We start from the raw sequence: 14,454 nt of genomic DNA, 5'->3' as shown, positions 1-14,454 counted from the left end.
TTTCTTTCTGATTCTGTGGGTTGTCTTTTCATTCTTTTGATTCCCTCCCCCCCCCTCCAAGCACAAATATTTAAATCCAATGAGTCCAATTTATCTGTTTGATTTGTTGCCTGTGCTTTTGGTCTCCAAGAAAGTTTTCCTTAACTCACGGTCATGAAAATTTGCTCTTATAATTTCTTCTAATGGATAGTTTTACCTCTCCATTTAGATTATAGATGTCTTTTTGAAGTTTTTATAACAGTGGGAATATAATGACTAGAAGAATATCCAAGGGTGACAACACCAGATTAGGTTTACATATGCTATAGTGATTAATGGGTAAAATTCTCTGAGGGCTTATTGGACATGCTGGATTCTAGGTGTAAGTGCTAAGGGGGCTAGATATTTTGCCTTTTTTCCTTTTATAAGTCCATTATTTTCTATTTTATTTAATAAGTATTTGTGTATTTCAGGTTCTTTGCAGGCCTTATCTGGGCCAACTGCCAAATAAGGTGGGGAACTATTTGATAAAGTGAAGAGCACTCTAACAACATGGATGATTGACTTGCTTAGCTTTAATAACAGAACAACTTTGACATAGGGGGGCTGCAGATAAGTGCACGTGGCAAATTAGAGAACAAGAAAGGTATCTAAACAAGGTGATTGTAGCCTATATGCCTGTTACATGAAGAGTAAGATTAAATGTTGTTCCATTTTAGGATCAGATTGTATGGCTCTGAGACCAGATCTTTACATTTGGGAATATGTTACTGATTTGCCACTGTGATTAGACATTCATATTTAAATACTTTGAGATCTTTTCTGATTGTGTCTTTTAAAAATACATCTTACTTTTTATATTCTTGAAATTCCTCATTTGCTTTTGTGATCCAGTATTTTCAATATATATATAACCTTCTTTGTTATTGTGATGCACAAGGTGATTACCTGTCCATATTTATATGCTTTGGGGTTTTTTTAGTGCGTTTAAAAAAAATAAATTCTGACCTTTGTACTCTTTTGCTTTAGGTACCCAGCACTTGTAATGTTTAAGTTCCTTCTCGGATCTGATGAGATAACAAATTGTATTCAACAACCTTGGGAAGTTAATATTTCTCAGATTTATTTATTTTTGAAGCTGAAATGTGCTAATATTAGATGATTGGTTGGAAAATGTTAAAACTTGTATCTAGACTATCATTACGGCCTCAGACATGGTTATTTTTTTTTAAGTTTATTTATTTATTTTGAGAGAGAGAGCACTAGCAGGGGAAAGGCACAGAGAGGGTGAGAATCCCAAGCAGGCTCCACAGTGTCAGCACAGAGCCTGATATGGGGCTCGCTCTCACGAACCAAGAGATCATGACCTGGGCCGAAATCAAGAGTCTGACACTTAACTGACTGAGCCACCCAGGCACCCCAACTGACACGGTTATCTCTTTCACCATCTCTGTTAGATTTATGCGCAAGAGCTGGTAAGACCCTTTCACAAATAATGGCCAGTGACACCTTATAAACTAAAAATATATAAAACAACACATTATGACAATTTTGATCTCAAAATACCAACAGGTTGTTTTCTTCCTATTTTTTCTACCACTTAATGGCTCCCGTTTCATTGTACTTATAAGGAAGTCATTGGTGCCTACAACTCTTCCTGACTCTATGGTGAGATAGCAGATTCTATCAAGGGTTATTTTATGGTATGCCTCTGTCTTCTTTTTTCTACCTTCAGCATCATTTCTCAAAGTCAAGTTCTTTTTATTGTTCTCCAGAATAGTTAAGTAACTTTCTCCTTTTGCCTCCATTGCTCTTTATCTTTTATACTGAGCACCAAAACTATCTAATACAGATAGTCATGTCACTGCCCCCTCAAAATCTGTTAGCCATATAGAATGAAGATCACAATCCTTAGCATGTTATTTAAAGCCCTTTTTTCTGGGCTCCAAAACTACCCTTCACCCCCACCTGCCATATCAATTTCCTCCCTGAGTATGAAATATATTATTTATGCATATACTCTCATGTTCTCACATTGTTTCTTCAATTTGAATGTCTTTTCCCCTCTATTTACATAGTTTTATTCTTTACAGCTCAATTAAATGTCACCTTTTCGGGGGAGGCCTCATTATAATCCAGTTAAAGTTAACATTTCTTTTTCCACTCTCTTCCTGTAATGCATTTCTTGGACCTCCATGCAACATTTATTTTAATATAATGATTTATACTTGAATTCCTCAGTCATATATCCCTGAGTTCAAATCCTGCCTCATCAGCTTATTTCCTCTACATTTCTGGGAAATTGATGTCATTTCCTGAGATGCTTCCTTATCTGTTAAATTGAGTTAATACTTGTATATAATTTGTGGGTTATCTTTTTATGTTAAATCTGATGACACAATGCCAGTATGATACACTGCATTGTATATTCTAGATAGTTGCCCACTTGGCTTTGTCCCCCAGTAGATAGTAATCACTTCAAGGATAGGAGATTAATCTTACTCTTCTTAGCGCCCAACAGAAAATCTCATATTCTCTTTTACTTTTGCTTGTCACAATTCATGGAAAATTTAAACCTAACTCATCAGAATTAACATATTAATGCAATGGTGTATTACCACATTCTGCAAAGGACTGGCAACGACTTAGGAGCTGCATCAAGAACCAAAGAATGAAGCATGAATAAAATAGTAATAAGGGCATTTTGAATAATTGGGGATTTCAATGTGAACCTAAGCCAAACAAGAGCTATAGATAAGGAAATGTTAAAGCTTGTCTTCATTCTGTCCTGTTTGTAGGATCTCGTCTTCGCCAGGAGGACTTCCCGCCACGGATTGTGGAGCACCCTTCAGATGTCATTGTCTCTAAGGGAGAGCCCACCACTTTGAACTGTAAGGCAGAGGGCCGGCCAACGCCCACCATTGAGTGGTACAAGGATGGTGAGCGGGTGGAGACTGACAAGGATGATCCCCGGTCTCACAGGATGCTTCTGCCCAGCGGATCCTTATTCTTCTTGCGCATTGTACATGGGCGCAGAAGCAAACCTGATGAAGGAAGCTACGTTTGTGTTGCAAGGAACTATCTCGGTGAAGCAGTGAGTCGAAATGCATCTCTGGAAGTGGCATGTAAGTAAACACAATGAATCTTATAAATGGCATGCACTTTAACTTTGATTTATTTTTAGTAAGCTTTGATTTGTCTCTGTGGCTACTTAATACCTAAAGAAGAAAAGTCAAAACACTGTGCATAATTTTACTTTGCCTTCTCCAAAGAAAGCTGGTCAAAATAATGTCAAGCTATGGTATTACAGTAAATTTATTTATATTGAATCAAAGTGGAAATTATGCTTTTACATTAAAGCAAAGTGGCAATGATGCTGATATTTAAAATTGGAATTATTAATGAAAGATATAATCAAGTATTAAAGTCAGCCATTTATTTATTAAAAAAACCTTTTTTTAATGTTTTTATTTATTTTTGAGACAGAGGGAGACAGAACATGAGCAGGGGAGGGGCAGAGAGAGAGGGAAACACAGAATCTGAACCAGGATCCAGGCTCTGAGCTGTCAGCACAGAGCCTGATGTGGGGCTCGAACTCACAGACTGTGAGATCATGACCTGAGCTGAAGTCAGATGCTTAACCGACTGAGCCACCCAGGCGCCCCGTAAAGTCAGCTATTTTGAAATGCAAAATTTATGTCTAACGTGGCCTCAAATATAGGGCATAAATTCAGTATTTTATACCTGTTTGTGTTACTTATCTCTATATAGTGTATTATGTTATATTATATTATATTATATTATATTATATTATATTATATTATAATGTTAGTATTGCTAAATCTAACTTTTAACAAACGACCTTAAAAAGAATATACTCCCTAGATTATATTAACTCTTTTATTACTTCCAGTCTGAACTCAGGAATCACTACCCTAGGTGTGTAGGGGAGAATACAGGAACAATGACAGCAACTCTATTTGTTTATTTTTTCTACCAACAAAACTCATCAGGGAAGAAACCTGGGTTTTATAAGGACAAAATGTTTATACGTGGAAGGGTCTTGTTCAGTCTTGGGAGTCAGCAATAGTTAAAGGCTTGACCTCTGGCACTTAAAAAAAAAAAAAAATATATGTATTCAGCAGATAGCCCGAATAGCACTAGTAAGTCAAGAGGTCAATGCTTTGCATCTATGTGAACATTGCCTACATTATTTTCCAGAATGTATTAAAATACATGATAGATTTGTTTATTATTATTATTATTATTATTATTATTATTATGGTTTATAGGTAAGGATCAAATTTGTGTCCTAATTTAAACAGTACCATGAAATTTTGATATTAGCTACTCTGTGGAAAGATTTTATCTGGAATTGATCATTAATAAGATGGTAACAATTGGATGTAAAAAATTTACTCTTCACCTTTCTGGTTGTACCAGTAGGTCTTCATAGATAAGAAAATTGAGATGCTTCAAGATGCATGAGACTTATTTATGTAGCTGGGAAGGGAGTGCAAAATAATAGCTCAACGTCTCATGTCTGTAATTAAACTTGGTAGTTATACTCATGTGCTACATGGTATCAAACTGGATTGGGAAACTTGCATATATATGTGTTGCAATTCTCTGGAATATGTCAGCTTTACACAGGGAAGCATCTTTTAGTAAATAAAATCATATGAGTTCTTCTTCAGCTACCTAGATGGAAGCTTTTGTTCTTAAGTGTCTGAACTTTTGATTTACAGTTTGTACCAGGAAATCTGAAACACACTAATGCTTGAAACGTGTATGTCCAATAGGAAAGGCTACAAGAATTCTAAAACCCAAATTTGTTTTGTGAAGTACTTTGCGATAAGGGCATTAGAACCTTAGCTAGCAATGCTATTTTGCACAAGGTCCCAGGTAATTTCATTTTTATAATTGACTTCAAAAAGTAGCTAAATTAGATGCAGCTTAGTGAGATTTGAAATGTACACACAAAAACCTCAAAAATAAATATTCCTGACTCTTCTATTTTTATTTTGAAATATCTTATTCCTGGAATTTTTCAAACGTATTGAAATATTTCAATGTCAAATTCCATTGATTTCCCCCCCCCCCACCTCCCTTTATAGGAAATGTTATCGGCATTATTCTCCCATTTTATAGATAAAATGAAGGCCGTGATGGTTAAGTGATGAAGACCTAGGCAATAAGTTAATGGAGATTTGAAGACCAGATCCTGATTAGTCTAATTTTAATTTTAGGGAATTGTGCCATATTTGGGAAAACACTCTAATTGAAATTTGGCCTACTCCATAAATAGCAATAAAGAATTTTTATTTAAAATGTTTTTTTTTTAATTTTATCTACTCAGCAACAAATATCTGTTTTTAATCTTCAACTAATTTTTTTTCTTAATATTAAAGTTTATCTAAATTGCCAGTCATTTTATTGTTGGGCAGCTATAAACATTTTTTCCCCTGAACCTTAGCTTTGTTAAAATTCTTCCCTACATGCATTCATCTTGTGTTTTTATTTAATCTAAAGATTGCTCGCTTTCCTACTTGTGTCATTAATAATCAATCACACTTGTTTTAGGAGGAAAATTTTAAACCATGATTTTCTTCTTGTGTAATGTGACAGTAGCACTTTTTATTTTTAAATCAATGAGCTTTGAGAAATTCTAAAAATACTTTTTGACCTAGAGAGGAAAACAAGAAGGCTTCTAAATTGGATTTAGCTAGTGAATAAAATTCTTTCTTCTAATGCCGTGTCAACAGTTCATGCCATTTGAGGCAACACAAGATCAAATAATACCCATTTATATGCTACTCATCTCTTTCACATTAGATCATCAGTCATCTGTCTTTCCTTATGTGTTTCATAAAATGTATTAATATGGAAATTTGGGTCAAAGCATTGTGGTATTTCAGTATTATTTGTTACCAAGGTATATATTTTTAAATAAAATGATACAACAATAGTGATAGATAAGGTACATGTTTGGCCTTCATAATTTAGAACACGTAACCTAAATGCTCAATTATGACACATCTCTTTTTCATCCAGTAAAGGAAGGAATGGAAGCCTAGCAACACTGTGTATGAGAACTATAAGGTAGCTTGAAAGATTGGTGAGCACCGTAAGTTGGGAAAGTAGATTTTTTTTTGTTACGTAAAATAGTCCTTGAAAGAGAATTGAAAATTGGGTTAAGGAGATGATGATTAAAGTCAGAGATGAGTCAATAAGTTGTCAAATCATTCAGAAAAGACTATATATCAGATTCTGAACTGAAAATAGCAGTGAAGATTGAAAGAAGGAAATAGTATGAGTCATATTTAGAAATTATAAGGCATATCACTTTATGGTCAGTTTAGGGATTCAGGGGATACGAGATGATTCCCAGTGGTTGCTTCTTTGGTTTTTTGTTTGTTTTTGTTTCTGTCGAGTGACTAGGTCTATAGTGCTACATCCGTAGGGGTGGCGGGTACAGGAGAGAAGAAACAACTGAAATGGGAATAGGAGATTGAGGTGAGCTTTGGCTGTATTGTTTGACATACCAATGAGACCTCGAGGTAAACATATCTCATGTTCCATTAAAAAGGGAATTTCTAGAATTGAGAAGAGAGGTCTTTACCACATAGAGGGTAAAGTGATGAGAGGAGAAAAAGAAGTAGACATGACTGCCCAGGCAGGCTGTGGTCAGGGATGGTTAATAAGGGCTGAGGTCACTCCTGTTGCTTGGAACCCCATATTTAATGGTGGACAAAGGAAAGAAGTACTGGCTCAGGAGGCTCTGAGAGGTATCAGCGTGATGGCATATGGGGAGCGAAGGGACAAGAAAAGGAAACAATTTTAAGAAAGAAAAAGTATTTTGCAATGCAAATGTCATGTGATGGTTAAATAAAAAGTACCTGTGGGCTCTAGGAGTGGAAAGTGAACATGTCAGCTGAAGAATGAATCAGCGGTGGAATTGGGGTGGCAAATGCTGCCATTCTCCCAAGAATTTAGCTGTGAGTGGATTGTGAGGGAACTAGAGCAAAGTATCTAGGTCTCTGCACTATTGCCATCTGGGGTTGGAAAATTCTTTGTTGTGGGGCTGTGCTCTGCATTGCAGGATGTTTAACAGCACCTCTGGCCTTTGCCTAGGAGATGGCAATAAGACCTGCTCCCCCCACACAACCCCCCCCCCCCGTCCCAGTTGAGACAACCAAAAATGTCTCTGGACTGCCAGTTGTGTCTTGAGGGGTCAAAATCAGTTGAGAATTACTGATCTCTGGTATCTAGGTGATTAAGAGTATACGGATAAGTAGCAAACTTGTTACAACTTTTATTGTGAAAAGATTATTGATTAAAAAATACGGTAATTTTTGGACTCTCTTTGCTTTGCCTTGATTTTCATTTTTAATTTCAAAAATCTTGGTTTCTGCTGTCAAATGAAATGTGCAATTTTATTGATAACCATCTATCTTGGCAGGTTGTAGAGAAGTCAGCCCATTCTTTACCATACTGTAAAAACACTTTTTTGTTTTCCTTTCATACAAACTTCAGTTTTATGTAACATAATAATGCGCTTGAGGAAAAAAAAAACATTCAAGAGGGCATCATTGATATGGAGTGTCCAATCACTTACCTCATGTTTGCTTTCTCCCTCTTAGTTTGTAAAGGGAAAAAAAATAGCAATCCAGAAAGTACTTTTCAAATCACTTGAACTCAAGAAAGGTATTCAGGTGAAAGCAACTTTTACATATTTGGGAAACAGAATTGCGGGATTCCCACCAAAGCACCTGGCACCGAAGATGTTAATACAGTTTTCCAGTGAGCCCAAGAGAGTGGAGGCATAGCTGATGCAGATAGGATTTCAGTGTGAACACCAGTTGTCCCTGTGTTTGGAGCAGAAGGAGCACAGGGGTCCTTACACATTTTGTGGCTGCCTGTGATATAGCCTGAGTCAGTGGTAACCCCTAGAGATAGCAGCTGTAGCCCCAGGTGGTAAATATATGACAGCAGCTTGATCTATCGACCAGGGTAAGAGGGGGTTCTGGCCTAAATGAAAATTCATGAAAAATTGATGAAGTCCCCAGATTATGTTTTCTGTTTCCTTTTCTCAGCACTATGCCACTGTAGAGAGGGGAGATTAAATGAGGTGCTGAACGCTTTAGTGGCAAGGAGGTTGTGGTTCAAAGGTCAGGGGTCACATGGAAACCGATCTCTCTCTCTCTCTCTCTCTCTCTCTCTTTCTCTCTCTCTCTCTCTCTCTCTCTCTCTCTCTCTATATATATATATATATATTTGCTTTCCTTACTTCGAAAGCAAAATACAAAAACTTTTCAGATTAGCTCTGATAGACTTTTGCTTTGATAAAAATAAAATGGCAAAATATTTAAAAGGTGGCTTTTGATGCAACTACAAAAGAGAGAATAGATGCGGTTTATAATTTAATTGGGGAACTAGAAATAGATGGAATTCCATGACTGTGGGTTGATTTGTTTTTCTTTCTTTCTTTCTTTCTTTCTTTCTTTCTTTCTTCTCTTTCTTTCTGTTTCTGTGTATCAAGACTCATGCTGCAAGAAAGTCATTTAGACAAGGAAAAGGTCTTGCATTATTTATAGGTCACAGATTGCTAGAATAGCAAAGCTATGGAACACTCTGCAAACATAATGATCCTGTTTGCTTTAAATCCACAACTAAATTGATGTTTTATCTGTACAAGGAAGAGAGGTTACAGAAGTAGACTGACTTTAGTAATAGAGGTCACAGGTGGCATTAAAAATGAACACAAGGTAGTTTCTTGATATTTCCAAGTTGATATATATGTGACTTTTTTCTTTTTCTTTCATTTTATTTTGGCTGCAAATGAATGTTAGCCAGGCAAATTACCTTTATATTCCATAAATATACAAAATAAATTAAATTTCAAAAAATGTTGAACCATGGAGAACTTTTTTTAAAAAATTGCTTTATTGCTTTATTTAATTCACTTACCATACAATCTACCATTAAAAGTGTACAATTCATTGTTTTTCAGTACATTCACAGAGTTGCCCAACCCACATCACAATTTGATGTAGAACATTTTCATCACTCTTAAAGGAAACCCTATACCCATTAACAGTCAATCCCCATTCCTCTCAAACCCTCCGGCTTCAGCCCTGAGCAAAGACTAATCTTTCCATCCCTGTACATTTGCCTAGTCTGGATATTTCATATAAATGGAATCATATAGTATATGGTCTATGTGACTAACTTTTTTTCCTTATTATAATGTTTACAAGGATTATCCTTGTTATGACATGTATCAGTACTGCGTTCCTTTATATTGCTGAATAATGCTCTATAGAATGGATAAACCCCATTTTATACATCTGCTCACTGGTTGATATGCATTTGGATTTTCTCCACTTTTTATATGTTATGAATAATGCTGCTATGAACATTCCTGTGCAAGTTTTTTTGCGTAGAAATTTGGTTTCATTTGGGTATTCTCTTGGGTATATATCTAAGGATAGAATTGCTGAGTCATATGGCTGGTAAATCTGTTTCACTTTTTGAGGAACTTACATGTAACTTTGAAGTTATCACACCATAACTATCCTAAAAGAAATAAACATACAAACAAACCTATCCTTTTTAATGCATAAGAGACAGTGAGTCAATCTGGAGCTGATATTCCTAGATTTGGACCATAAAGAATGTAGGTGCAACTAATTTCTTCATGATTTTTCTATTTGTATTTGTACAAATTTTAAGAAAGAATTCAGAATTTTTTTTTGTAGGGTAGGGAATATTAATAGCTGAAAAATGTTCATAGTCCAAAGTATTTGAGCCATGTTATGGGCTGAATTGTGTTCCCCCCAAATTTATACGCTGAAGCTCTAACCCCTAGTATCTCAGACTGTGAGTTTATTTGAAGGTAGAACCATTAGAATGGTTAGAATGCAGCCACTACATTAGGTCCTAATTCAATCAGACTGGTATCCTTATAAGAGAAAAATTGGACATGTAGAGAGACACCAGGGAGACAAGTGCAGGAAGGAAATACCTTGTGAGGACACAGCAAAAAGGGGGAGGCCAGGGAGGGAGACCTCAGAAGAAACGGAACCCTACAACACCTCAATCTCAGATTCTGAGCTTCCAGAACTGTGAGAAAATAAATTTATGTTGTTTAAACCACCCAATCTTATGGCAGCTATAGCAAATTAATACAGGCCATTAATCTTAATACAAGAATAATCCCTTCTAACAGATAGTATTAAGAGGAAAGTAATGTTGAGAATCAAATATTGTTTGCATTCTATAGATTTTGTTCTGCCCCACACCCACAGTGCTGGTCTGAGGTTGGTTTAAAAGAAATCTGTAAACTCAGTAGAATGTATTATAAGCCATGAATGTATAGGCATCAATCAATCTAAAATATCTTTACCTGGGGGCTCCTGGATGGCTCAATCTATAGAGCCTATGACTCTGCACCTTGGGTTGTAAGTTTGAGCCCCACATTGGGTGTTGAGATTATTTTAAAAAAATTCAACTGGAAACAAAAGACAAAGTAGCAAACATTTTGGTATCAGAAAACGGATGTTTGTGGAAGCGTGTGTATGTGCATATGCATACATCTGTGTTATTTTGGGCTGTTCTGTGTGTGTACCTTTTAATTTTGTGAAACTCCATCAAATTCTTTCAAATACATGTTGTTTCCTTAAGCTTCGCAAGTGAAGGTGTGAAATTGCTGCTGCTGGGGGACATGTTTGAATTTATGGTCTATTTAAATAGGTATGATATATTTTGATATCAGGTTTCTGTTGATTGAATTGACTGCATGCAACCCCTCTTTGGTACAAGTCTCAAGTTGCTAGTCATTCAAATTAACGTGAGTTAACCCTGACTCCAGGGAAAGCACATAAATGAAGTGAAATCTTGATGTCCTTTGCCTTTCTCAAAAGATTGTTTCTGAAAACAGTATTGTCCTGAGGTATGCAAATATGTGAATACTATCCATGGAGTGACAATCAAAACTGTTCATAATGATGCCAAGATGGGTCAATACAAAACATGCTCTGGTTAGTGCTGGTTTTCAACCCCAGCAACACTGTTCAGATGTGGTTAAAAAAAAAAAAAGTCAAGGTTTTGGAGGATTTCCCATGTATAAGCCTTCAATTTATTAGCTTTTGATTGGTGTGTAAATAAAAGTTGATACGGTTGACATTATACCTAGAAAACGTAATTTTGGGCTGCAACTTATAAGCTTTTCTCTCAAGATTTGTGCTTCAGCAGAATCCGAATCTCCAGTTTTCTTCTTTAGATTGAATTCGTTTCTGATATGTCTAATACACGTTTCCGTTCGCATGCAGCCCCCACAATGTTTCTATCTTTTCATGAAGGAGATTGTACTTCTTTCATGCATGAGTGGGTGTATATGGTGAGCTCATTATAAGAGTATAGAAGTGAAAACAGTACGTGAAATTTTACTCAGCTCTGCAATTTCCTCTTGTGGCAGTTGGTGGCTTCACTGCCAAAGGGTGAGGTTCTATTGTAAAATTGATAAAGTGTTTTACTCTGTATCATTGGAATTGGTTTTTCTCTTTAAGCTATTTTCAAAAGCAAAAACAACACTCCCAACCACCACTTAAGAAAGTTTAGGAGATATTTACACATTTTTGGCAATTGGATAGATGTTTTACAAGAAATAATTTGGGCTCCTGCTTGGGGTGATTTCTACTATCTCTCTAAAGTTCCCTAGCACTACCTTCCTGGGGCTGCTCAGACAGCAATAGATGAGTGTTTCTGGGCCTTGGGTAGAAATGAAGCTAGGATTGTATGGGAGACAGGTGTTTTGATGATGTGACAGACAGACTGATACATAGGCCCAGACCCTGGTGAATCCCAACAGGTTTTTTTGGTATGTTTATTTTGTTTCTGCAGAAAATCTACCATCTGTAATCATGTATTCACTGATTAATCTAAACCTGTTGTACAACTGATCCTCAAAAGGCCAACAAACAAGGTTGTCACCCTGGATTACCGGCTCCAAAAGTCTGGCTGTTTGTCTTTGGCTCACTGGTAGCATCGAAAGTAAAGGTTGGGAATTCAGCTTACATTAACATGTAAGCAGCGAAGGAGCTCTTTTTGTTTTTGTTTTTTGTTTTTTTTTTTAATTATCTGTACCTTTCCCGCTGAAAATCAGGCCATTTCCTACTTATACAAGTATTTATAAAAGCAATCATTATGTTTTTTAATGTGGTTATCTAACATCTAAATCTGTACCAAGATTTTTATAACAAAAATATTTATATAGTTTATAACAAAAAAATTTATAGTTTCTAAATGGAAATATAATGTAACTATTTTGTTTTCATAACAGAAGTCATATTTATTTTTTTAATTTTTTTTTAACGTTTATTTATTTTTGAGACAGAGAGAGACACAGCATGAATGGGGGAGGGGCAGAGAGAGAGGGAGACACAGAATCTAATCGGAAGCAGGCTCCAGGCTCTGAGCCATCAGCTTAGAGCCCAACTCGGGGCTTGAACTCGAGGACCTTGAGATCGTGACCTGAGCTGAAGTCAGACGCTTAACTGACTGAGCCACCCAGGCGCCCCAGAAGTCATATTTAATATAAACCATTTTATATATATTAACTGGCCTCATTTTCCTCTTCCTTGTTTTCTCTGCTTATTCACATTGAGTGAGCATATTCAGTATTTTTCCTTAAGTCCTTTAAAACATCTTTATTGGGTTTCTAGTTGTTAGGAACTGAAAGTGGTTTAAGAGATCCAGGTCTCAGTGGTCCTTGTGTTACTAGTGAGAGGGTTGGGCAGCCTCATCACGTGACCCTCCACTGTGGTGTAGGGTAAGGGCCTTCTGACAGAGCATGCCATTGGAGGTCAAAGTGGCACCAAATGCTTCTGGATCAATATGAATGCAAGTGGCCTTCGGAAACCGGAGAGAAGTATAAAAGCAAAGGCCTAAGGTTGTGCTTGGCCAGTGTGGGAGAAAATGAGCATATGTTGATTTGTAAAATGGATGTAGGGGAGTAGAGGGAGATAATTTAAATAAGGAAATAGAGATTGGTAATGAGTCAACATCCTAAGGAGCTTACTACATTTTCCTTGAAGATCTAAGGCAGTCCTTTGGTGTTTTTGATTAAGGAGTGTTACTTGGAAGTGTGGTACTAAGGAGATTTGTTAAACTCAATGTGTGTTGGATGGGAGCATGGGGGTTCATGGGTGGGGAGATCTACTGCAAGTTAAGGTACAGTAGGATGAGGGTTGAGTTACGCTGATGAATTAAGTCGATATCAGAAAAAGGAGAGATGGCATTCCAAAAGAGAATTGATAAGCATTTAAGTCATGAAGATGGCTTCTTGGGATGATATAAATTCTGTTTGCTATACTTTTGTACAGTACTAACTGCTAAGTATACAGGTAGGTATTGAGGATACAAATATTTAGAACAAGTGTTGTTTAACGTGTATAAAGTTTCATTGTCATAAGATGAAAAAGACCTGGAGATCCGTTACACAACAATGTGAATATACTTATCATTACTGAACTGTGCACTTAAAAATGGTTAAGATAGTATACTTTATATTACGTATTTTTTTAAAACTTCAGTTGAAAACCACCACAACAACAACACAACAGAGTAAGACATGACTCATAAAGTCACAGTGTGTTAACATATTGATACAACATGTGGTATGTCCTCTGGCTGACATTCTGAGGGGATTCAAAGGAAGAAGGGGTTGATTCTGCTAAGAGAACTGCAGAAGTGGAATGATTTCTCTGGGTAGAAAATGAATAATACTAATTGCTACTGCTTACTAAATGGCAGGCTTCTTTTTTTAATGTCTTATACTTATGATGTATAAGTTCTCAAAATAACCCTGTTACTTGGTGTCTATTTTATTTGAAGCCCAAAGAATTAACTCATAATTTTTTACACAGCAATAAGAGTCAGGATTTGAACTCAGGCAACCTTCCTCTAGGGTCTTCTTTGTTAACCACTAAGGTAGGAGTCCTCCTTGATTCTTTTAAACAAAATCATTCATTGTGTTGAGGAAATCATTAGCCTTTGTTTTAGTTATTTTACTCAGTAATGGTGATCTGCTTTTATAGATACAATGCTGACACCGGACTAGGTGAAGTCTAAAGCTTTGTTTTGGTGTTAAAATTCTGTGATTCATGGGATATTAAAGAAAAGAAACAACAGAAAGGGTAATCTTTTCTTTCTTTTTATTTAGTTATATATTGACATTTGAGAGCTCATTAGTTTATTCAAGTAATTTGATTTTCTCTGTACAGTTCCTAGTTGTCAAATATCAGTATCAGGACGATCCATCACTTTCAGTTGTTATTGACATGTTTGCAGGCCAAAGCAGCTTGAAGATGAAGAATCCAATTTATAAGATGAGCCATCTATCATTTAACATCTAAAGATAACTTGACTAAGTTTTATAGAAAACGGAGCATGATAATAATAATGATACCTTTA

At 36.1% G+C, this 14,454-nt stretch overlaps 1 protein-coding gene across 7 annotated transcripts in view; it reads left to right on the top strand.

Annotated features, from left to right (window-relative positions):
• Positions 1-14,454, top strand: part of ROBO2 (roundabout guidance receptor 2) — a 610,594-nt gene that overhangs the window by 64,043 nt on the left and 532,097 nt on the right. For all 7 annotated transcript variants that reach the window (XM_047875818.1, XM_047875814.1, XM_047875817.1 and 4 more), the window contains exon 2: positions 2,778-3,104. In XM_047875818.1, the coding sequence (XP_047731774.1) occupies positions 2,778-3,104 (327 nt within the window). The remainder of the gene's footprint in view (positions 1-2,777; positions 3,105-14,454) is intronic.

This window comes from Prionailurus viverrinus, chromosome C2 (assembly GCF_022837055.1).
Source record: "Prionailurus viverrinus isolate Anna chromosome C2, UM_Priviv_1.0, whole genome shotgun sequence".
NCBI classification, from domain to species: domain Eukaryota; kingdom Metazoa; phylum Chordata; class Mammalia; order Carnivora; family Felidae; genus Prionailurus; species Prionailurus viverrinus.
Note: the sequence above shows the minus strand (reverse complement) of the source record. Positions and strands in the feature narration are given on the sequence as shown.